The sequence below is a fragment of the Cibotium barometz genome, chromosome 19 (assembly GCF_041138505.1).
Source record: "Cibotium barometz isolate CiBa-2024 chromosome 19, ASM4113850v1, whole genome shotgun sequence".
NCBI lineage: Eukaryota > Viridiplantae > Streptophyta > Polypodiopsida > Cyatheales > Cibotiaceae > Cibotium > Cibotium barometz.
The window spans coordinates 38490753-38517415 of NC_141064.1; the positions used below are offsets into that span (position 1 = coordinate 38490753).

Here is a 26663-nt window from a genome sequence, read left to right on the forward strand (position 1 = left end):
ATCATCAATATTGAGAGGTATCCATTTCAGACCTACAAGAGCATTTTGAACTGGGCGAAATCCATACATTCTTAATGCATAAATTGACACTAGGTGGTGACAAAATAAGATTAAGGTGTAAACTCTCAAATCCTCAGATCAAGGATACGTTCTAGATGCAGATATGCATTCTTTTTACAAATCCTCCTTGCATCGGGCCATGTTCTCTCTGATCGTTGTGATGATGTGGCTACGGATGAACAAAACCAATGAGCAATGAGGAGAAGAGAAAAATTACAAGTGTGTTTGACATGATTAAATTTCTCACTCAGTAGTAGCCTACATGCTGCATTTGCTAATGTGCAATAAAGACGAGCAGTGCAAGAGCTCTTGTCTACATATGATGGTTATATTGATTTTAAGCTTCCACCGTGCTTGGGGGACTCCTCAATGGTAGGGATGGAACACAAAAATGATGGCCATGTTGGGACAAATTGTATAACATGTAGCTCTGACTTCTTTCCAAGTATTGTGCAATTGAGTAGATGTACATGTCATTTACGGTGCTGCAATTGGATTGCCCTAACTTGTTGCGGGACGAAGACATGGTTTTGGATTTGTTGCTTAACGAATCACAGAATGCATGTGGTGAGTTCAATGACAAGAAGATGACTGAACTATTAAAAGTGTGGTTAATCCATTGTCTGACAAGAAAAGAATCCAAAGGTGTTTGGAAGAGGCAAGAAAAGACTCCACTTATGGAGCCAAGGGGCTGAAGGAAATTCTAGATCTCAAGAACAGAATTAGGTACCCATTCATTCACGGCATTCTATTCTTGGGTTAGCTCAATACAAAACTTCAACCTCATGTTTTCAAGATGTCAACACTTGGATTGGAAAGTGGCTTGGATTTGGTGAATAAGATGAGACGTGGAGGAAATTCGCAAGTAATGTGGGTACACTTTGATCATGTGCATAGAGTACAAGGTTAGTCCACAATGGATGCTCATGACAATTGCTGCCTGTATGATGCTGGTTAGGCAGTACATGAAGTGACCAAGAAGGAAATTACTATGCGGCTAGCTTCAAGCATGATGGTCAAGTGAGTATTTGCAACTCCAAAATGCACACATTAGATCAAGCATGATGGTCAAGTGAATATTTGCAACTCGAAAATGCACAAATCAGATCAGCATTATGTAAATCCAAATTTAAAAAACCCAAGAGGGCAGCCACTTATCAAAAAGGTACTCTCCATTATACATGCCCCAAAACCAAATCTCCATCATTACATGCCCTAAGGATATGAAATAAAGCATTTAGTGGCATTTCTAGATTCGACAGGCATGGGGCCCCCATTGCTCTGAGTACAAAAGGGATGTGTACATAGGGAAACACACTCCTGATAAGTTAGTAGTTAGTTTCACCAAATTTTCTAGGACTTTCTGTATACCCATACTGCAGAGCAATCAATCCCCTCTAGTTTCAAACCATACCATACCACAGCCCAACTAAGTTGGAAGCTTGTTCCAAGTTTTGTAACAGTAAATACCATAGAGAACATTAAAGAATTACAACAAATCTTGAGATTTTTCTATGCAGACGAGCAACTTTCTTTCTCAAAAGAAGCATCCTCTTCCTCAAGGACCTCCTCGAGACTCCTGTGTGTTCATATGCCAATTAGACTAAAACCTGAAACTGTTCTCTTCTGTCATACACACACTGTGCAAACACAGACTTCTGGGAGGAATTGCATGCCCGCACACCATGCAAACAGACTTTCAGGAATGCACACACCTTGAAAACGAAGGCTTCCCCACACACACACACACACACATGCATGCACACACTCCACACACACATGTATAAACACACCGTGCACACACAGAAGACAAGCCCGTGCACGCGCACACACTCAACAAACACATGTATGAACACACGGTGCAAACGCAAACTTCACACACAAATAGGGAGTTGTGCATGTGCACACGCACGAGCTCTTAAGACACACACACTCACTCGATCTCACTCACCCTCGCGGCAATCAACACTGACACACAACACAACACACTTTCAGGAGTTGTGCACATATGCACGTGCACTCTTTCACGAGGAATTGAGCCCATATTAAGAAATATCATCACAATTCATTGCAATGATTTATAGTAGAAAAATAATAATTGCAAACAAGTATAGAAACTCACTCCAAAGAGGCATCATCGTGCAGAGCTACTGATGTGTTTTGCCTGCAATGTAATCAAAACAAAGAAAAGCAGACCAAAAACAATCAGTAGGAATGAAAGTGTCCTCGAAACGACACCCATGAAGATAATCTTAGTTTTAGTATAAAAATAAGTGAAGTTCCATATTAGAATTATCACGCGTTCCTTGTTGGAGTAGAAAGCTTCTTATCTTTGATTAGATTCATTAAAGATCTGCTTAATTATCTGTCTATACCTCCAGAAACTGTTTAAATGTTGACTTTTATTCTCATTTCGACTTCCCTCTGGTGTCTTCTCAAAGGGCAGCACATCATCGACAGAAAGAGCATCTGCTGGTCTTTTGGTAAGAAGATTGTCATCCAATTGGTCATCAATTGAACTTCCATTGTTATTGTTTGAATCTCTTTCATTTGAGGCTGATAAAGTGGGCATAAATTAGTTGAAGACATCTTACAGCCCAAGGCTCACACCAGCCCCGTTCACCATCTTAGTACACGGATCCCAATCTTGTAAGGTTTCTTCATTGTTAATTTTGCATAGAGGTTAGTTCTCTTATTCAAGAAATGATATGGATTCAGACACACGCAGGCACTCACACATAGACACATGGACACCAACATCATCTCTGATCATGTTCATTGAACCTTAGTGCATAGAGGTTAGCTCTCTTATTCAAAAAACAATTCAAAAACACATTGCATGGATATAAAACATATGAAGTCACACATAGATACGTGAATCTGCTGGTTATCTTTCATCCTAGATGTTGATTTGAATCCAATGTATGCCAATCCACACACGAGCACTCAAATACATTACACCTGAAGTCACACATAAATACGAGTGCATGACACTTTATTTGAGGTATCTTTCATCATGTTCCTTGAGAAATTTTGCATATAGGCCAACACAAACTCTATGAATACAGATGCATATGCAAACACACACATGCATGGATACTTACCATATGAAGTCACACATACATGGATACACATGACACTAGCTTTGCATCATCTCTCCATATTTACTTTCCACACGAGGCACACTTGTAATGGAGGTTGCATGACGTGAAAGCTTACTCGATTCTTCTGTTACACCATGATCACTTGCCGTTGAGACTTCATAATTTCTCATAGAAGTCGTGGAATTACGGGTTTGGCCAATGGGAGTAAGCCTGCCATATAAAAACAGTGATATCTTAATGAAAATCTGGATGGACGGATAAAGAAGGGGGTTTGCATAGAAACAAGCTACGGATATACTTGCCCTCCTTTGCGTCCTAGAGGGGGTAGACTTCCTGTCAAAGCAGCTGATGAGGATCTTCTGGTAGAGTTGGCCTTGTCAAGGTCGGGCTGTGAGTCATCAGAGGCAGCCGGCAGAGATGCACTGTCTAGCGGCGTCCTCCTCACTGCTAATTTTGTGAAGCTTCCAGTCAAGCTCGATGCCGTGTTTTGCTGCTGGAAACAGCAAGAAAAGTGAAAATATGGGCCAAATTATAATTAGTGTTAGCATGGCACAAATTCAGTTTTTTGGCCTGCCTATGAAAAAGGCATGTCTAAGCACAAGTTCTTTCTGGCCAAGGGGCCACTTCAAAAAATAAGTTTTTGTAAAAACCACATTCTCTCTCTCTCTCTCTCTCTCTCTCTCTCTCTCTCTCACACACACACACACACACACCACGAGATAACCCTCACCTGGATGCCCCTTCTAAACGGACAAGGCTGAGCACACTGACAGTGTGCGTGCCACAGATGCCACCCCACCTCCCAGGCGTCTCTCTAGACAGGGTGATCCAGGCACAGTGAGCTAGACACCTGAGACCCACTGGTCTGAGGCAATGCTCCATGTGACAGCTTCAGATTCGAGAGATCCTCCATAGATACAGGAGTGCCCCTCCACAAGCAATGATTTGGAGAGCCTCTATACAGTCAGTCATAGATGTGGAGGACCCAGTTTGATGATTGCTCCCCACATTGTAGCATTGTACCACTGGCACTTACAGGGCTGTCTTATTTTTTCCTTTCAGCTTGAATTGGGTTTTTTTCTATGATTCTGTCATTTCCTGGACACATTGTAACACTTTTGGTCTCACAGACCCTTGGGTCTTTTGTAACTTGCCTACATACATACATACATACATACATACATACATACATATATATATATATATATATATATAGCCAAGCAAGGTAGGCACCCATAGAAAGTTCTTCTATATTTATTCAACTATAATACACTTAATACGGGGCCCTTCAGTGGGTAATTCGGGAACCCATACGGTGTACAGTTTCCATCTCTGTCTCTCTCTCAATCTCTTAAAGTTTGAAGTCTTAAAGTGGATTGCTAAACTCACGAAACTCAGGATACAGAAGACGGTGTGAGCATTTGCGTGACAAGATCCTCAATACGAATACTTCCGCTGCATGTTGCATTGGTATCAGATTCAGCTTGTCCACACACACCGTATCCTAGCGTGAGGGCATCCTTGGATGCTCAGATTGCGTTCCAGCACGACCACTGACTTCAGCTACATGTCTACAGAGGAGAGTACCCATCAGCCGGAAGAAGTCTCCCCCGAAGGAGACCTTGCTCTTCCGACTACAGCAGACACCATAGCTCTACTTAGAGCTCAGAAGCAGCTTCTCATGGAGCATCTCCAACTCTTGGAGGCAAGAGCAGCACGTCGTCCTCTAGCAACCCCCGACTACATCTCCCTCTTCTTTCATATGGAACAACAAAGAAGAGAAGACGAGACCAGACAGAGAGAAGAAAAAGCAAAAGCAAAAGCAAGAAAACAACAACAAAAAGCAGTTAGACGGGACTATGAGGAAGCCCAACGCAGGATCGAAGAAGACCGGCGTCAAGCTGAACTCGCCGCTCGAGAGCACCAACGAGAGCTTGATCAAGAACGGGAAAAGGAGGCCATGCATCTTGTTGGGGTAAAGGCGTTATGCCCACCCTTATAGTGTGTACAAGCCCATAAGTTATAGTACATAGTACACTTAGTACTTTTAATGTACTAAGTGCACTATGTGTACTAGTGCAATATACATGTGTGATAGGGGAGTCACACACTCATGCTTTTCATGAGTTGACTTATCCCCACAACTCTCTCTCTCTCTCTCCCTTGCTTCTCTGTGTATGTCTCCCATGAATGATCTCTAAACCCTAATTACAGGTTTCTCCCCATCAACTGGTATCAGAGCATAGGTTCCCTCCCTCTTGCACCTTCATGATGGCTGCACCATGCTCATATTCTACTGCACCTGTTTTGCTTGCCCTAATCTGATTTGTGAGCTGCTCCGTCATTCAATTGCTGATTTCTGTGAGCCCTCCATAGAGCTGGTCGTTTTGCTGGTCGCCTGTGTATGCACAGCTGCTGGTCGTTTTGCTGGTCACCAATAACTGGTCGTTTATGCTGGTCGCCTTGCCCTGTTCACGTCGCCTGCAGCCCATAAGGCAGCCACGTGGACTGCCACGCTGCCATTAGGCAGCCACGTGGGCTGCCACGCTGCCAGTAGGCAGCCACGCTGCCCAACTAGGCAGCGCAGGGGCTGCCCAGCAGCAGCAGCAGCAGCCACACGGGCTGCACAGGAGCCCTACGGGACAGCAAATCAGCACGTACGCAATCAGCCAGAGCATCCCGTATCTGCCCAGGTCGTGCGTAACCAGCCAAGCGCCTTCTGTCATACAAACACGTGTCAGCACAGCCAGTACAGCAGGAAAGAGGCAGCCCGACTTCTTTTTTTTTGGAAGAGACTCGTGGTGCAGCAGCAACAGAACAGTGCCCCCCCTTTTCACCTGCAAGGATCAGAAATCAACACACAGAGGAAGCATCAACAATCAACAAATCTTGCAACTGCAACAGCATCAATTGCCCTTTTTCAAATTCAGCCCGAAAAAAATCAGAAATTTCAGAGGTATTTGCCTCTAATTTTTTGCCAATTTCTTATCAATTTAATCAATTGAGCAGGTACAGGTGCCCAATTGCTCAATTTTTGAGCAAAATTGGCAAAATTGGGTGACATTGGTCACAATCAGGCTAAATTTGCAGGAAATTGGTCAAATCAGGATCAATTTGCAGGAAATTGGATGTCGAAATTTGGGGCTTTTGATGTAATTGTGCAATTAAGCATTCATACATGCTGTATGATGTGAGAAATCGCACATTTGGGCAAAATTGCAACAAACTGCAGTGCAAATCAAGGGGCTTTTGTGCCGATTGGATCGATTTGCATGCAGGCAATACCATTTGATGCTGTGGATAATGTGTTGATGCCTGTGAAGCACTCAATGTGCCTGTGAATCAAGGGGCTTTTCAAGTTTGTATGCTTGTTGAGCTTGGCAAAGCAGCAGGCGAGACTTTTATGCCTTGAATCCTCAAAAATCAGCTTGCAGTCAAGGGGCTTTTGCCCAATTTCTGTTCGGGACTGTTTTATGCAGTGTTCGTGACTGTAAAAAATCTGATTTTCACTCATTTGGACAGCCAGGAGAGCATTTATTGCTATTGTACCTGCTGGTACAGATTTGGCACAGCTTTGTGCATGTTTGGGCATGGCTGTACACTGTTTTGAGTGATCAAAAGGTTCAAATTCAGCTGCTGAAATTGCCGGTACAGGTTTGGTACATCATTGGAGAGCGCTTAGTACTGCTGTACAGTACTTTGGAAGGGCAAAAGAGGACATTTAAGGTGCTGTCCAAAATCTGCAGCAACCAGATTTTGGTGTTTTCATCACATAAAGTGGGAGAAAAGTTGCATTCTTGCTTCCGCAGTGGGAGATAAAGCTTGGGAGAACATTTGTAAGCACTTTGTGTGCTTTGGGTGCAGTGTTTGCACATCTTTTGGTGCAGTGTTTGCACATTTGCAGGGAGTCAGGCATTACAGGTTGTATTTTGCTATGGCAACCACAGGTGAGAGCTCTTCATTGCTTCACATCAAGAAGCTTGAAGGCTCGCATAATTATGATATTTGGCAAACCCAGTGCTACAATGTGTTGCTTCAGAAAAAGCAGCACAAGCCTATCAAAGAAAGGGGTGTGATGCCCGCTTCTCTTACAGCTGAAGAGTGGGAAAATATGGATGAGCTGGCAAGATCTACTATCATGTTGTCTGTGTCAGACTCATTACTTTTCAGCATTCGTGAAGAGAAGACAGCTTGGGGAATGTGGCAGAGATTGCAGGACTTGTATGCCCAACAAAGTGCCTCAAGCAAAGTGTATTGGTTGAAGAAACTCATAGGCCTTCAGATGAAGGAAGGGGCTTCTATGACAGCCCATCTCAATGAGTTTAATGGTATTGTCAGCCAGGTTATAAATCAAAAGTTGGCAATGGACGATGAGTTCAAAGCCACTTTTTTGTTATGCACTTTGCCAGAGAGTTGGGACACATTCAGGACAGCCACTAGCAATTCGAATGCTATGCTGTCATATGCAGATGTTGAGGGTGCTCTTCTTCAAGAAGAGATGAACAGGAAAAACAACTCTGTTGGCAAGTCTAATGCAATGAATGCACGTGGGAGATCCCAGCAAAGGGGAAAAAGCCAAGAAAGGGGAAGGAGCAAGTCTCGCTCCAAAAAGGATTTGGAATGCCATTATTGTGGCAAGAAGGGACACATTAAAAAGCAATGCTACAAATGGAAAAATGATCAAAAAGAAAAGGGAAAAGGCAAAGACAAAGAGAAGGATGAAGCCAAAGATGTAAAGCCAAAGGGCAAAAGTGGAGTCAAAATCGAAGAAATCAATGTGTCACATGCAGGTGGCAGTGAGGATGAGGTCCTCTTTACGTCTTCACTTGATGCCCATTCACTTCTTACAGGTGGTCATGGTATGCACTCATGGATCATTGATTCAGGTGCCTCCTTTCATGTCACAGGTTGCAGAGACTTGTTTGTCAGGTACACTGCTGGCAATGAAGGAGTGGTTTATTTGGGTGATAACCATGCATGCAAAATTCTTGGCAGAGGTGACGTGAGGCTTGTATTTTCAGATGGCTCACAGCTTATGCTCCATAATGTCAGGCATGTGCCTGAGATCAAGAAGAATCTGCTTTCTACTGGACAGCTTGATGATGCTGATTATGTTACCACATTTGGTAGTGGAAAGTGGAAGATTAGTAAGGGCTCACTGGTTGTTGCCAGAGGCTCTAAAGTGGACACTCTTTACTTTATGCATGCAGGTGTTTGTCACCATGCTAATGTAAATGCAACCGAGCTGCCGGAAATCTCTATGTGGCATAGCCGGTTGGGACACATGAGTGTCAAGGGAATGGAGCAATTGTCTCGTTTGGGTTACTTGCCTTCTCTAAAGTTTTCAAGTTTTCAGTTTTGTGAGCATTGTATTTATGGTAGGCAACTACAGTGCCCCCACAAGAAAGCTCTTGGACAGAAAGATGCTCAGTTAGAGCTTGTGCATACAGATGTATGTGAGATGCCTCAGCTTTCTTTGGGAGGGGCAAAATATTTTGTGTCTTTTATTGATGATGCCACACGCAAGGTGTGGGTTTATCCTCTTCGTTTGAAGAGTGATACATTCTCAGTGTTTGAGAAGTTTGTTGCTCTTGTTGAGAATCAAACTGGCAAAACACTGAAGGCTTTGCGTTCCGACAATGGTGGAGAGTATACGTCCAAACAGTTTCAGGACTTTTGTGATGCTAAAGGCATCAAGAGGGAGCTCTCTACTCCTTATGATCCTCCACAAAACGGGACAGCAGAGAGGATGAACAGGACCATTCAGGAGAAGGTCCGTTCTATGTTGTCACATGCTGCATTACCTCATGGTTTTTGGGCTGAAGCTGTTATGACAGCCGTTCACCTTATAAACAGGTCACCTAACACGAGGCTTGGTGGGAAAGTGCCAGAAGAAGTATGGACAGGGAAGCCTCCGTCATACAAGCACTTGAGAGTGTTTGGTTGCGTTGCGTACGTGCACATACGCAGGGAAATGCGCACCAAACTTGATCCTAAGTCTCACAAATGCATATTCCTAGGATATGGTGACAGAGGTGAAATGGGGTATAGACTTTGGGATCCCATGAATAGAAAGATCATACGCAGCAATGATGTCATTTTTGATGAAACATGCATGTATAAGGAGCCTGCAAGGCAACAGGAGCCTGGCAGAGTCATCTTTGATGATGATGGACATCATGGACAACAACAAAGGGCTGTAAATCAGCCATTACAGCAAGAAAACCAGCCCTTAAATGGTGCTGAAAATGGTCCAAATGGACAGCCAGAGTTGGCAGAAGATATCCCTATGGATATACCACAGTTGGAGGATATACCGGGCATGATTTTTCAGCCTTATGGCATGGAACAGGAGCCACCAATGGGTGATATGCAGGCTGGACAGCAACCTGCAAATGATGGTCATTGGGTACGGAGGTCCACTAGACCCTCCAGAGCCCCTGACAGGTTTGTTCCAGGGGTTGACTACTTGATGCTAACTGACTGTGGGGAGCCCTCATGTTACAAAGAGGCTTTACAAAGGGCAGACAAGGCTCTATGGGAGCGTGCCATGAAGTCAGAGATGGATTCTCTGCATAAAAATGGAACATGGAAATTGGTGTCTTTGCCTGCAGGCAAGAAGGTTTTGCCATGCAAGTGGGTATACAGGCTCAAAGTTGCATCAGATGCAAAGCCAAGATACAAAGCCAGGTTAGTGGCTAAGGGCTTCAAGCAGGAATATGGTGTGGACTTTGATGAGATCTTCTCTCCAGTGGTCAAAATGACCACACTTAGAGCTGTGTTGGCTTTGGTTGCGCATGATGATCTGGACTTGATTCAGATGGATGTGAAGACTGCTTTTCTTCACGGTGATCTCCATGAGGAGATATATATGCAGCAGCCAGAGGGTTATGCAGTAAGTGGAAAGGAGAAGCTTGTATGCAAGCTGAAAAAGAGTCTTTATGGGCTCAAACAGGCACCAAGAGAATGGTATCATAAATTTGATACATTCATGAAATCTCAGAAATTCAGGAGAAGTGACATTGATCACTGCTTGTACACCAAGAAAGCTTTGGATGGCAGTCTCTTGATTCTCATTTTGTATGTTGATGATATGTTGATTGCCGGGAAATCTCGTAAAGAGATGGATGCATTGAAAAAGAGGCTGCATGAGACCTTTGATATGAAGGATCTGGGTGATGCAAATCACATCTTGGGTATGCGTATACTTCAGGACAGAAATCAGCATGTGTTGTATTTGTCTCAGAAGGAATACATTGGCAAAGTCTTGCAGAGGTTCAATATGGACGGGGGGAAGAAAGCTAGTACTCCTTTGCCCCCATATGTGAAACTCAGTGCTATGGACAGCCCACAGTCGGATAGTGACAGGGCTGATATGGCCAAGATTCCGTATGCTTCAGCTTGTGGCAGTCTCATGTATGCCATGGTTGCTACTAGGCCGGACATTGCATTTGCAGTGGGAGTGGTTTCTAGATACATGGCCAACCCTGGCAAGAAGCATTGGGAAGCAGTGAAAGGTGTCATGAGATACCTGAAGGGCACACAGGATTTGTGCATTTGCTTTGGCAAACAGGATGCATTAGTGCATGGTTACACGGATTCGGATTATGCCGGTCATCCAGATAACCGGAAGTCTACTACCGGTTATGTCTTTACATTCACAGGAGGTGCTGTGTCATGGATATCCAGGATGCAGAAGTGCACAGCCTTATCTACTACAGAGGCCGAGTATATTGCAGCCACAGAGGCTTGCAAGGAGGCATTATGGCTATCTCGGTTAGTGGTTGATTTGGGTTATACAGGGGATATTCCATTGTTGCATTGTGACAGTCAGAGTGCCATCCAGTTGGCAAAGAACCCTGTCTTTCATGCAAAGACGAAGCATGTGGATGTGAAGTATCACTTCATCAGAGAGGTGATAGAGAACAAGCAAATTCAGCTTGTTAAGATTCACACGGATGACAACCCGGCTGATCTGTTGACGAAGAGTTTGCCTCCGGAGCGGTTTGCTCATTGCAGACACTTGATGGGCATTGGATGAGGCCATTTTCAGCCTTGATATGGCCTTGTATATTATCATGTACATGCTGATTTTTTCTTTTCCTTTACTTAAGGGCACTTTGCCTTTAAGTGGGAGGTTGTTGGGGTAAAGGCGTTATGCCCACCCTTATAGTGTGTACAAGCCCATAAGTTATAGTACATAGTACACTTAGTACTTTTAATGTACTAAGTGCACTATGTGTACTAGTGCAATATACATGTGTGATAGGGGAGTCACACACTCATGCTTTTCATGAGTTGACTTATCCCCACAACTCTCTCTCTCTCTCTCCCTTGCTTCTCTGTGTATGTCTCCCATGAATGATCTCTAAACCCTAATTACAGGTTTCTCCCCATCACATCTTAGATACCCGCATCTCTCTTCAGCTTCCCTAGCCTCAGGTGCCACCAGCCAACAGTCCGCAGCATGGACTACCGTCATTCGAAGTCAACCAAATTTTAGTAAGTATGATGGTAAGCGTGATCATTTAGCAATTAATCAGTTTATTCATCAATTTTACTGCTCATTTTCCATTAGCTAGGATCACAGATCCTCAGAATAAGAATAGAGTCCACGTAGCGGCTCCCCACCTTATAGGTGAGGCAGTCACTTGGTGGCAGCATTGGTCTAGTCTTCATACAGACCAGACCACACGTGTCACAGCTTTTAGCTGGGATACTTTTGTTCATGACCTGAAGACCAGATTTCTCCCACCCCAGTATATGACTGGTTTGGCAAATGAGTTCTATGGACTCAGACAAAACGGGTCTCCAATGCTTCAGTTTTCCGGCAAGGTTATCACTTTAGTACAACAGTTAGGGCTATCTGCGTAGGCCAAGATGGAGCAATTCATTCGTGGATTGGATCCCAACATCTGGTTCACAATTCGCAACTTTGAACCCAGTACATATGACCGGGCTTTGACTCTCGCTCAAAATGAAGAAATGAAGATGAACGGAGGCAAGCCCAAGCAGTCATCCCAATCCAGTACCAAACCCTAACAACAGCAATCTGCTACACAACCAGGGAAAGGTAATGCATCTTCCAAAGATGCTAAGAAGGACGGCAGTAATAGCTCCAGTTCAGGAGGTAAGAAGGATAATGAATCTAAGCCTAAGAAAACCCTTGATGAAAAGGCTAAAGCAGGCATCACTGGAGGTTATCTCCCTCCAGAGGAGCAAAAGAAATACCAATCAAAAAACAGATGTTTTTTATGTCATATCATAGGGCATGGTAAGAAGGATTGCCACAAATGGCAAGCGGAGCAAGCCGCCAAAGCACCTTCTGCCTTAGTTGCCACAGCCTCTCTAACTCCTCCAACCCCGCCTACTACCACCAATGCAGTTCAGCTTTTACCTTCTATGCATCCTATGCCATCCGTGGTATTTGATGCTAAGCAAGAGGGTGAGAGCGATGCTGCACAGAAAAGCCTCGTCCAAGCTTATGGCTCTACCAAGGACCGGCAGTTTGTAGTCCTGTTTAACATGGGCAATTCTGAGGATGCCATCTCTCCCCAGTTGGCTAACAAGATGAGCTGCACATAAGTATCATATCATTTGGATGTGGACAGGTTCACACCTGGCCTCCGCACCCACATATCTCAGAAGACAACAGTTTGCCTTTCACGTTCAGAAGGCCTCATTCCAAAGAGATTTCATTCTCGCCTCTTTTGGGGTGTGACATTATCTTAGGAATCCAGTGGTTTCGCCAATATAAGCCTATTCCCGATTGGGAGCAAGGCACTTTTACTATCTGTAAAGGTTTTCCTAAGCCCGTCATGATTCGTGGGGATAGAAGCATTCTCGGCATTCCATTGATTTCGCATCTCCAGGTCCGACGAGCTATCCGCAAGGGAGCGGAAGGAGCACTCCTTTATGTTCGTGCTCAGACAGCCTCTACCTCATCACTAGCATCTATCTCATCTTCCAACCCACAATTAGCAGACCTCATGTCCAGACATCAAGAAATTATGCTTAGTGACGACCTTCCACCCAGTCTCCCTCTATCCCGTCCTAAGGACCATCATATTGATTTGGTCCCTGGATCAGAACCTCCTAGCAGGCTTCCCTATTGTCTTTCCAAGACTTTAGAGGGCGAGCTAGAAAGACAGTTATCTGAGCTCCTCCGAGTCGGATTCATTCGGCCTTCTTCCTCACCATTTGTTGCACCCATCCTATTTGTCCAAAAGAAGGACAAGTTTGCACGCCTTTGTGTAGACTACAGTCATCGGTAGTGTGAGCTGAGAGTACTCCCGCACAGATTTCCGAAGAAAAACAACAAAACCGAGAAAAGAACGAAGTTGTTTCACTGTTCACGGTATAGGCCAATCCAAAACCTTCTGAACACGGTCATAGTCAATGCTCAATCCATCTCTAGTGATCTTGTGTCCCAAGTAAATGATTACTGTCATAAAGAACTCACATTTACTTAACTTAGCATATAGTCGATTCTGTCTTAAAATAGATAAGACAATCGTGAGGTGTCTGACATGATCCTCAAGAGTACGGCTCTATATCAAAATATCATCCAGGAACACCACCACAAATTTCCCCAAATGTTCACGAAAAAGATCGTTCATCATTTTCTGGAAAGTGGGTGGAGCATTGGTTAACCCAAAAGGTAATACGAGAAACTCGTAATGGCCATACCTAGTCCGAAAGATGGTTCTTTCAACATGCCTTTCATGAATACGTATCTGGTGATAGACAGTACATAGATCGATCTTCGTGAAATATTTCACTCCTGCTAACCGGTCAATCAGGTCATCTGATCTAGGGAGAGGATAACGATTCTTAATGGTCAGCTTGTTCAATCTCTTGTAATCTATACACATTCTCCAGGTATTGTCCTTCTTTCTCCTAAGCAACACAGGTGCACCCCAAGGTGATTTACTTGGACGGATCTGGCCCATCCTCAAATAATCTTCGAGTTGTTTAGTCAACTCATCTTCCTCAGCTTTGCTCATCCTGTAAGTTGGAATACTGACAGGATGAGCACCAGGGATCAAGTCAATACCATGATCTACTGCCCGTTCAGGTGGTAAACCCGATGGCAGTTCCTTAGGAAATACGTCTTGAAACGAATCAAGTATCTTCTGTAATTCTTTGCTTTCAAACACACTTAATTCATTTACATCCATGGAAGGTATAAGAAATGAAGAAAGTGGAATCAATACACAATGGAAAGCGGTATACAAAGAAGAATCCATTATATTTCCAAAATCAATTGTATTTACAAGAGCTCCCTAAGAGGGATGCATATAATCACCTAAAATACTATACTTGGTGTCCCTATGCTGAAAAGAAAAAATATGACTAGACCAATCTATCTGGACTTGAAGAGTCTTTTTTTTTTTCGAGATAGGACTTGAAGAGTCTTAAACCACTCAATCCCTAATAACAAGTCTACATTTTCTAGATGCATTACAAAGCATTCCAGAGTATCTTTGTAGTCTTGAATCTGGATTGGAAGCATCTCTACCTTTCGATCCCATACTTGCCTTCCCGCAGGTAAGCGTATCTCATAGGTATGATCGCTGGGTGTCGTATCAAGACTCAATTTCTGCACAAGTTTGTAGTTAACAAAGTTGTGTGAGCTGCCAGGGTCTAAAAGAATGTGAATCTTATGGCCATTCATCTCCATAAACTCGGAGAAGATCATGCAAGCCAAATACTTTAGAATTGAACAGACAATCAGAACAAGTACTAGAGCGAGAAAGTACAGTAACTGACGTACCTGTCAAAGACAACTGGTTAGCTGCCTTTGGCTTGGGTCCTGCGTTTGTCTTTGCACCCTTTTGCTTTGGGCACTCGTTACGCATGTGTCCTTTTTCTTCGTAGATAAAACAACGTCCTTCCTTCTTGAGCTTTAAAGCCCTAAGGAGTCGTTTCTTCTTTCTTGGTGTCGAACTTGAATTCTTCAAAGGTTGGTCCGAAGACTTTCCTTCAGTCGTGTTAGCCATAGGTGCGGAGAACTTTCTTTTATGCTTGTTCCCTTGCTCGGTAACTATTTTAGACTTGGAAGAAACCATTGTATCATCATAGATACGAGCTAAATGAATGGCTTCATCCAATGTTTTACATTTGTTATTTTTAACTTGTAAACGGTATGAGTCTAGTAAACCAGCTACGAAGAACCCCAAAAGAGTAGTGGGATCCATCTTTGTAGCTTTCATCTGCAAGTCCCTAAACTTCTGGAGGTAGACCTCATAAGTGAGATGCTGCGAGGTCATAGTCAAAGCTGAAAACCGAGCAACAACATCATAATCATCCTCTTTCTTGAGGAATTCCTTCTTGAAGACGTCTTCGAATTGTGCCCAAGTTGTTGGCTTAGGGTTGAGTTCCTTCCACCAAAGCAAAGCTTTGCCGGACAGAAAACCTGCTACTAACTGGATCTTTTTTCCATCATCATATGGATGACACTGACAGTGAACTTGCCACTTATGTAGCCAAGTGTCCACGATTTCCTTGGTGCGCTGCTTTTGCTCGCCCTCGAACAGTTCTGGAGTAATGTTGGGGCCCAAAGCAAAAGCCAAGGTATCCATACTCGATAGAGTAGAGAGGATAGTGGTCAAGAGAGCGATGGAGTTTCGCAAAGCTTGCATTTGGGCTACGATTTGTGCCTGACGTTCCGTTGAAGAAGCTTCGAGAGCTACTTTGAACTCTTGGAAATCTGATTTTGACACATAATCGTCAAAAAGATCGGCATCGGTATCTTCCGTAGCCGGCAAACCTTCGCGTTCCACAAGGGGCTCCAACTCCGATTCTTGGGTCGACATCGTGAAGAGGGTAAGTGGAGAGAAAATTCGATCTTTGCACAATAAAAGTGCGAGGGAACTTGAGAGCTTGAGAGCTTGAAAACTTGAGAGATGTGTGGCAAGAAGCCCACTTAAGGGATTTATATAGCTAGCCCCAAAAGCTTCTTGAGCTTTTGCTTTTGTGTTATATATATATATATATATATATATATATACATACATATACATATACATATATATATATACATATATGTATATATATATATGTATATGTATATGTATATATATATATATATATATGTATATATATATATGTATATGTATATGTATGTATATATATATATGTATATATATATATGTATATGTATATGTATGTATATATATATATATGTATATATATATATATATATATATATATATATATATATATATATATATATATATATATATGTATATGTGTATATGTATATATGTATATGTATATATATACATATACATATATATATATATATGTGTATATGTATATATGTATATATATATATATATATATATATATATGTATATGTATATATATACATATACATATATATATATATATGTGTATATGTATATATGTATATATATATATATATATATATATATATATATATATATATATATATATACATATACACATATACATATATATATACATATATACATATACATATATATATATACATATACACATATACATATATATATACATATATACATATACATATATATATATACATATACACATATACGTATATATATACATATATACATATACATATATATATATACATATACACATATACATATATATATACATATATACATATACATATATATATATACATATACACATATACATATATATATAGATATATATATATACATATATATATATATATATATAAGTGCTGTTTTCTTAAAAAAAACACATTGAACCTTAGGGACCCTCAACTTTTGTAAAAAAAAAGTGTCATGTGCATCACAGATGCCATGGACATTTCTAGGGCTAAATCCAGAAGGGGCAAGCAGATAAAGACTATGAACCAGTAGAAGATGGACATGGAGCAGGACTTGGAGCAAAGCATGGATCAGAAGGGCTGTCGGCTGCATGGAGGCTGACATCAGCATGACCAAAGGGCTGTCGGCTGCAGGCCAGAGGGTGCTGGCAGCAGGCGCATCAAGGAATATGGAAGATACCACAGTCGGCTGCATTAAATGGAATTTAATGAATTATGAACTGGCCGACCAGCAGTCGGCCAGTTTCCCACATGCTCCAAGGCCTATATAAAGGCACACTTGCTCTTTGTTTGAGTCATTCAACCCACTAGGGGTTTGAGTCAGTAGGATCCTAGTCTAGGGCAGATTTTAGGTGTGTTATCACCTTTTCAAGAGGGCAGCCAAGGGCTGCAAAGATATGTACCTTTTTGTACCATCGTATATACTGAAATTCCAGCACTTCTTACTCTCTCTCTCTACTCTCTCTCTACTTGCGTTTTTGCATCATGGTGCGTTTTCGCATCAGAAGGTTTCCAAGAGTGTTTAGGGCTGAAAGAAGACTACCCAAAGCTTCCGCGTGTTACATTGGTATCAGAGCCTCAGGCTCAGCCAAGCTAAATACTGATTCAGTCCCAGATGATGGTGTACAGGTCCAAGGTACAGGAAAGTACACGGATTCGAAGCCCAAGGCAAGAACACAGAGCGGGAAGAACTCCCAGGAGGTTTGTTGGTGGTGTTCCACAGTGCCGGATGGGGATGGCAGTTCCATGAGCCAGATAGGTTCTAAGGGAACGGTCCCAAGGGAGGTTGATCCTCCAAGGGTGATGTGAGAGTGCCAGACTCAGTTCCAGGAAAGAAGACCAAGACGGTGTTCAGAGCCAGGGCGGGAATGGATTGTGGACTAGAGGAAGACCAGATGCATAGATCTTATCAGAGACAGAGTGGTTTGGAGAACAGATCGGATTTTCAGAGAAAAAGTTTGCCAGGGATGGATGATGACAGAGGGACTTCGGAACAGGATTGGGATGATGACAGTCATCCAAGAGCAGGTTGGATTCCCGTCATCAAGTTTAGCAGAGGGGGATGTCATGTGCATCACAGATGCCATGGACATTTCTAGCGCTAAATCCAGAAGGGGCAAGCAGATAAAGACTATGAACCAGTAGAAGATGGACATGGAGCAGGACTTGGAGCAAAGCATGGATCAGAAGGGCTATCGGCTGCATGGAGGCTGACATCAGCATGACCAAAGGGCTGTCGGCTGCAGGCCAGAGGGTGCTGGCAGCAGGCGCATCAAGGAATATGGAAGATACCACAGTCGGCTGCATTAAATGGAATTTAATGAATTATGAACTGGCCGACCAGCAGTCGGCCAGTTTCCCACATGCTCCAAGGCCTATATAAAGGCACACTTGCTCTTTGTTTGAGTCATTCAACCCACTAGGGGTTTGAGTCAGTAGGATCCTAGTCTAGGGCAGATTTTAGGTGTGTTATCACCTTTTCAAGAGGGCAGCCAAGGGCTGCAAAGATATGTACCTTTTTGTACCATAGTATATACTGAAATTCCAGCACTTCTTACTCTCTCTCTCTACTCTCTCTCTACCTGCGTTTTTGCATCATGGTGCGTTTTCGCATCAGAAGGTTTCCAAGAGTGTTTAGGGCTGAAAGAAGACTACCCAGAGCTTCCGCGTGTTACAAAAAGTTTAATAGAAACCAAAAAAACAAAAGCGCCGAATCGAGTTGGGCGCATGCTTTTGCTATTTTGCCTTTTTTTTTCGTCCCGTCGGAAATGATGGGAGAAGGAACTGAATTAGGGTTTAGAGTTCATTCATGGGAGACATACACAGAGAAGCAAGGGAGAGAGAGAGAGAGAGAGTTGTGGGGATAAGTCAACTCATCAAAAGCATGAGTGTGTGACTCCCCTATCACACATGTATATTGCACTAGTACACATAGTGCACTTAGTACATTAAAAGTACTAAGTGTACTATGTACTATAACTTATGGGCTTGTACACACTATAAGGGTGGGCATAACGCCTTTACCCCAACAACCTCCCACTTAAAGGCAAAGTGCCCTTAAGTAAAGGAAAAGAAAAAATCAGCATGTACATGATAATATACAAGGCCATATCAAGGCTGAAAATGGCCTCATCCAATGCCCATCAAGTGTCTGCAATGAGCAAACCGCTCCGGAGGCAAACTCTTTGTCAACAGATCAGCCGGGTTGTCATCCGTGTGAATCTTAACAAGCTGAATTTGCTTGTTCTCTATCACCTCTCTGATGAAGTGATACTTCACATCCACATGCTTCGTCTTTGCATGAAAAACAGGGTTCTTTGCCAACTGAATGGCACTCTGACTGTCACAATGCAACAATGGAATATCCCCTGTATAGCCCAAATCAACCACTAACCGAGATAGCCATAATGCCTCCTTGCAAGCCTCTGTGGCTGCAATATACTCGGCCTCTGTAGTAGATAAGGCTGTGCACTTCTGCATCCTGGATATCCATGACACAGCACCTCCTGTGAATGTAAACACATAACCGGTAGTAGACTTCCGGTTATCTGGATGACCGGCATAATCCGAATCCGTGTAACCATGCACTAATGCATCCTGTTTGCCAAAGCAAATGCACAAATCCTGTGTGCCCTTCAGGTATCTCATGACACCTTTCACTGCTTCCCAATGCTTCTTGCCAGGGTTGGCCATGTATCTAGAAACCACTCCCACTGCAAATGCAATGTCTGGCCTAGTAGCAACCATGGCATACATGAGACTGCCACAAGCTGAAGCATACGTAATCTTGGCCATATCAGCCCTGTCTCTATCTGACTGTGGGCTGTCCATAGCACTGAGTTTCACATATGGAGGCAAAGGAGTACTAGCTTTCTTCCCCCCGTCCATATTGAACCTCTGCAAGACTTTGCCAATGTATTCCTTCTGAGACAAATACAACACATGCTGATTTCTGTCCCGAAGTATCCGCATACCCAAAATGTGATTTGCATCACCCAAATCCTTCATATCAAAGGTTTGATGCAGCCTCTGCTTCAAGGCATCCATCTCTTTACGAGATTTCCCGGCAATCAACATATCATCAACATACAAAATGAGAATCAAGAGACTGCCATCCAAAGCTTTCTTGGTGTACAAGCAGTGATCTATGTCACTTCTCCTGAATTTCTGAGATTTCATGAATGTATCAAATTTATGATACCATTCTCTTGGTGCCTGTTTGAGCCCATAAAGACTCTTTTTCAGCTTGCATACAAGCTTCTCCTTTCCACTTACTGCATAACCCTCTGGCTGCTGCATATATATCTCCTCATGGAGATCACCGTGAAGAAAAGCAGTCTTCACATCCATCTGAATCAAGTCCAGATCATCATGCGCAACCAAAGCCAACACAGCTCTAAGTGTGGTCATTTTGACCACTGGAGAGAAGATCTCATCAAAGTCCACACCATATTCCTGCTTGAAGCCCTTAGCCACTAACCTGGCTTTGTATCTTGGCTTAGCATCTGATGCAACTTTGAGCCTGTATACCCACTTGCATGGCAAAACCTTCTTGCCTGCAGGCAAAGGCACCAACTTCCAAGTTCCATTTTTGTGCAGAGAATCCATCTCTGACTTCATGGCACGCTCCCATAGAGCTTTGTCTGCCCTCTGTAAAGCCTCTTTATAACATGAGGGCTCCCCACAGTCAGTGAGCATCAAGTAGTCAACCCCTGGAACAAACCTGTCAGGGACTCTGGAGGGTCTAGTGGACCTCCGTACCCAATGACCATCATTTGCAGGTTGCTGTCCAGCCTGCATATCACCCATTGGTGGCTCCTGTTCCATGCCATAAGGCTGAAAAATCATGCCCGGTATCTCCTCCAACTGTGGTATATCCATAGGGATATTTTCTGCCATATCTGGCTGTCCATTTGGACCATTTTCAGCACCATTTAAGGGCTGGTTTTCCTGCTGTAATGGCTGATTTACAGCCCTTTGTTGTTGTCCATGATGTCCATCATCATCAAAGATGACTCTGCCAGGCTCCTGTTGCCTTGCAGGCTCCTTATACATGCATGTTTCATCAAAAATGACATCATTGCTGCGTATGATCTTTTTATTCATGGGATCCCAAAGTCTATACCCCATTTCACCTCTGTCACCATATCCTAGGAATATGCATTTGTGAGACTTAGGATCAAGTTTGGTGCGCATTTCCCTGCGTATGTGCACGTACGCAACGCAACCAAATACTCTCAAGTGCTTGTATGACGGAGGCTTCCCTGTCCATACTTCTTCTAGCACTTTTCCACCAAGCCTCGTGTTAGGTGACCTGTTTATAAGGTGAACGGCTGTCATAACAGCTTCAGCCCAAAAACCATGAGGTAATGCAGCATGTGACAACATAGAACGGACCTTCTCCTGTATGGTCCTGTTCATCCTCTCTGCTGTCCCGTTTTGTGGAGGATCATAAGGAGTAGAGAGCTCCCTCTTGATGCCTTTAGCATCACAAAAGTCCTGAAACTGTTTGGACGTATACTCTCCACCATTGTCGGAACGCAAAGCCTTCAGTGTTTTGCCAGTTTGATTCTCAACAAGAGCAACAAACTTCTCAAACACTGAGAATGTATCACTCTTCAAACGAAGAGGATAAACCCACACCTTGCGTGTGGCATCATCAATAAAAGACACAAAGTATTTTGCCCCTCCCAAAGAAAGCTGAGGCATCTCACATACATCTGTATGCACAAGCTCTAACTGAGCATCTTTCTGTCCAAGAGCTTTCTTGTGGGGGCACTGTAGTTGCCTACCATATATACAATGCTCACAAAACTGAAAACTTGAAAACTTTAGAGAAGGCAAGTAACCCAAACGAGACAATTGCTCCATTCCCTTGACACTCATGTGTCCCAACCGGCTATGCCACATAGAAATTTCCGGCAGCTCGGTTGCATTTACATTAGCATGGTGACAAACACCTGCATGCATGAAATAAAGAGTGTCCACCTTAGAGCCTCTGGCAACAACCAGTGAGCCCTTACTAATCTTCCACTTTCCACTACCAAATGTGGTAACATAATCAGCATCATCAAGCTGTCCAGTAGAAAGCAGATTCTTCTTGATCTCAGGCACATGCCTGACATCATGGAGCATAAGCTGTGAGCCATCTGAAAATACAAGCCTCACATCACCTCTGCCAAGAATTTTGCATGCATGGTTATCACCCAAATAAACAACTCCTTCATTGCCAGCAGTGTACCTGACAAACAAGTCTCTGCAACCTGTGACATGAAAGGAGGCACCTGAATCAATGATCCATGAGTGCATACCATGACCACCTGTAAGAAGTGAATGGGCATCAAGTGAAGAAGTAAATAGGACCTCATCCTCACTGCCACCTGCATGTGACACATTGATTTCTTCGATCTTGACTCCACTTTTGCCCTTTGGCTTTACATCTTTGGCTTCATCTTTCTCTTTGTCTTTGCCTTTTCCCTTTTCTTTTTGATCATTTTTCCATTTGTAGCATTGTTTTTTAATGTGTCCCTTCTTGCCACAATAATGGCATTCCAAATCCTTTTTGGAGCGAGACTTGCTCCTTCCCCTTTCTTGGCTTTTCCCCCTTTGCTGGGATCTCCCACGTGCATTCATTGCATTGGACTTTCCCACAGAGTTGTTTTTCCTGTTCATCTCTTCTTGAAGAAGAGCACCCTCAACATCTGCATATGACAGCATAGCATGCGAATTACTAGTGGCTGTCCTGAATGTGTCCCAACTCTCTGGCAAAGTGCATAACAAAAAAGTGGCTTTGAACTCATCGTCCATTGCCAACTTTTGATTGATGACCTGGCTGACAATACCATTAAACTCATTTAAATGGGCTGTCATAGAAGCCCCTTCCTTCATCTGAAGACCTATGAGTTTCTTCAACCAATACACTTTGCTTGAGGCACTTTGTTGGGCATACAAGTCCTGCAATCTCTGCCACATTCCCCAAGCTGTCTTCTCTTCACGAATGCTGAAAAGTAATGAGTCTGACACAGACAACATGATAGTAGATCTTGCCAGCTCATCCATATCTTCCCACTCTTCAGCTGTAAGAGAAGCGGGCATCACACCCCTTTCTTTGATAGGCTTGTGCTGCTTTTTCTGGAGCAACACATTGTAGCACTGGGTTTGCCAAATATCATAGTTATGCGAGCCTTCAAGCTTCTTGATGTGAAGCAATGAAGAGCTCTCACCTGTGGTTGCCATAGCAAAATGCAACCTGTAATGCCTGACTCCCTGCAAATGTGCAAACACTGCACCCAAGATGTGCAAACACTGCACCCAGAGCACACAAAGTGCTCACAAATGTTCTCCCAAGCTTTATCTCCCACTGCGGAAGCAAGAATGCAACTTTTCTCCCACTTTTTGTGATGAAAACACCAAAATCTGGTTGCTGCAGATTTTGGACAGCACCTTAAATGTGCTCTTTTGCCCTTCCAAAGTACTGTACAGCAGTACTAAGCGCTCACCAATGATGTACCAAACCTGTACCGGCAATTTCAGCAGCTGAATTTGAACCTTTTGATCACTCAAAACAGTGTACAGCCATGCCAGAACATGCACAAAGCTGTGCCAAATCTGTACCAGCAGGTACAATAGCAATAAATGCTTTCCTGGCTGTCCAAATGAGTGAAAATCAGACTTTTACAGTCCCGTACACTGCATACAACAGTCCCGAACAGAAATTGGGCAAAAGCCCCTTGACTGCAAGCTGATTTTTGAGGATTCAAGACATAAATGTCTTGCCTGCTGCTTTGCCAAGCTCAACAAGCATACAAACTTGAAAAGCCCCTTGATTTGAGATCAATTTCTGATCATGCATGGTACATTGACGCACATGAAGGCATCCAGAGTGTTCACGATGCTTCCCCCTGGCCACATATACATCAAATACATGAAAGCCCCTTGATTTACAGGCACATTGAGTGCTTGTAAGTCATCAGCACATTAACCACAGCATCAAATGCGATCGCCTGCATGCAAATCAACACAATCGGCACAAAAGCCCCTTGATTTGCACTGCAATTTGCTGCAATTTTGCCCAAATGTGCGATTTCTCACATCATACAGCATGTATGAGTGCTTAATTGCACAATTACATCAAAAGCCCCAAATTTCGACATCCAATTTCCTGCAAATTGATCCTGATTTGACCAATTTCCTGCAAATTTATCCTGATTGTGACCAATGTCACCCAATTTTGCTCAAAAATTGAGCAATTGGGCACCTGTACCTGCTCAATTGATTACTGTACTTGCTCAATTGCAAATCCCAAAAAAAAATTTGAAGCAGAATACCTTGTAATTTCTGAATTTCTCTGATTTGCAGGTTGATTTCTGTTGCAGGAGGGGGTTGTGATGAATATGCTGCTGTATTGCTTTATTGATGCTGCTTGTGTTGATGGAGATGCACCTGCTGTGCTGCAAATTTAGATCAACTGCAAGTACTGTACGGGCTGGGCAGCGTAGCTTTCCTCAGCAGACCACCGATTTGCCCAGGGCGTGGGATCCTTGCCGGCAGCCTGGGAACCGGAGAGGGTACCCCTGCGCTCAAGAGGAGAAGGCCTCCTGCTGCTGAAGAATTAGCGGACAAGGACTCATCCGCCTAGTACCCAGTTGGACGCCCAACGCTGCTGCTGCACCTTTCGCTTCGCCTGGCTAACGTGGAGCGAAGCACTTTCGCTTCAGTTTCGCCTAGCGCCAGCCACACGCCTGAAGTCGACGGGCTCCCTTCGCTACTCGACTCTCCGCCGCCTTCAGTGTTCGCCAACGCTCACGCTTTCGCTTATTGCTGGCGCCTTCGCTCGCCTATCGCTTCTTCGTACACCAGCGCTACACGTGTTTGCCTGCGCCACTATGCTGCCCTCCTCGCTCGTGGCTGCTGGACAGCCCGCCTGGCTGCTGGGCAGTCCACGCTGCTGGCTGGGCAACAGTTGAGCCAGCCCACGCCTACTGGCTGGGCAGAGACCAGAAAAGATACAGGCACACTCCAAGAAAGATTCAGCAGGCGACCTTGCTCTGATACCAGTTGATGGGAGAAGGAACTGAATTAGGGTTTAGAGTTCATTCATGGGAGACATACACAGAGAAGCAAGGGAGAGAGAGAGAGAGAGAGTTGTGGGGATAAGTCAACTCATCAAAAGCATGAGTGTGTGACTCCCCTATCACACATGTATATTGCACTAGTACACATAGTGCACTTAGTACATTAAAAGTACTAAGTGTACTATGTACTATAACTTATGGGCTTGTACACACTATAAGGGTGGGCATAACGCCTTTACCCCAACAGGAAATAGCGCTGCCGGCTGCCTACGAACGCCACCATGCTGCTGCCGGTGCTGCCTGCGCCTGCCTCGCTTGGCCTGGGCGCCTGCGCTAGGCTGCATAGGCCTGGCTACGTAGGCCTAGGCGCCTGGCCGCCTGGCTACGCAAGCCTATGCACCCGCCAGCAAGGCCGCCTACATAGGCCTGGCCGGCTGCAAGCCTGGCCGCCTCCATAGGCACGGCTATCCAACGCATGCCTAACGTCTGCCCACGTGCAACACGTCACGACCAACACTGCAGCGTTCGCCTCGCACGCTTTCTCTCTCTCTCTCTATCTCGTTCGCGTTCAACCAAAAGCAACGAACATGCTTTTTGTTTGTGTTCTCTCTGCAGTTCGTGCGACTGCACAAACATCATGCCTCTTCTTTGCAAAGCAAACCGACCCTACTTAGACTACCATGCCCATCAACATGGGTTTCTTTGATGAAAAAAAACACATACTGAATCTGAAAACAGCAGTATACACAAAAAAAACAGCAAGCTTTTTTAACACATACCTTTCTTCGACCTCATCTTCTCTACCTACCGACTTGCTCGTTCACGAGGTGTGCTTTGATACCACTGTCAAATCCCCACCGGATCTCCTCATGATCGTTCCTGGTACGAGACTCGAAACCTACAAACAAACAAACAAACAACAAGGGAGTGCAGGCCTGACTCACCTCCCAACCATGACAGCCGTGGGCAAGCCCACAGTCTTGGCTGTTCCCACCGAGCCACGAGCTGAGCTAACTAGGTTGACGTACCGACCAATCTCCTCCTCGCGACGTCCCATACCGCCACGAAGCTACCCTCGCGGGCCTCGAGATTGCTGCCGGCCTCGGCTGCATAAAGCAGGTGCACATCTGCACTAGATCCAGGCTCCAAGACCATAGAGCTCTCACAAACTCGCGAAGCTCTCTATTGCCTATCTTCGCAAGAAGATTGAGTCTGAGCATATGGATGAGGGTGACTCAATGGACAAGTTCCTTACCAGCATCAAGGATTTGCGAGAGCAGCTCATCAATATTGATGAGGTCATTCCAGATGGTTCAATTGTATCTACAGTGCTTCAGGGTTAGCCAGAATCCTATCAAGGTTTTGCTACTACTCTTCGTCTACTCATGAAGGGTAATCCAAACTTGTATACCTTTGATGAGTTGGCGACTCTCTTACTGCAGGAGGAGCAGTCTCGTTCTAATAGGACCACTATGCTTTTTGCTGATCAAGCATTTGGTGCCTTTAATCGAAACAAAGGTAAATCTGGGGCTTCATCTAGTGGTAAACCTAAGGGCAAACCACATGCCCATT

At 43.9% G+C, this 26663-nt stretch overlaps 1 protein-coding gene across 2 annotated transcripts in view; it reads right to left on the bottom strand.

Annotated features, from left to right (window-relative positions):
* Positions 1 to 1188: 1188 nt before the first annotated feature.
* Positions 1189 to 26663, bottom strand: part of LOC147628560 (protein TONNEAU 1b-like) — a 60353-nt gene continuing 34878 nt past the window's right edge. The window contains exons 5-9 of one of the 2 annotated variants that reach the window (XM_086813749.1): positions 3467 to 3654; positions 3280 to 3374; positions 2436 to 2616; positions 2183 to 2224; positions 1189 to 1639 (exon numbers count right to left, since the gene is read on the bottom strand). In XM_086813749.1, the coding sequence (XP_086669875.1) occupies positions 1573 to 1639; positions 2183 to 2224; positions 2436 to 2616; positions 3280 to 3374; positions 3467 to 3654 (573 nt within the window). In that variant the 3' untranslated portion in view covers positions 1189 to 1572. Of the gene's footprint in view, positions 1640 to 2182; positions 2225 to 2435; positions 2617 to 3279; positions 3375 to 3466; positions 3658 to 26663 lie in introns of both variants that reach the window. The other variant, XM_086813748.1, reaches the window with a different exon arrangement.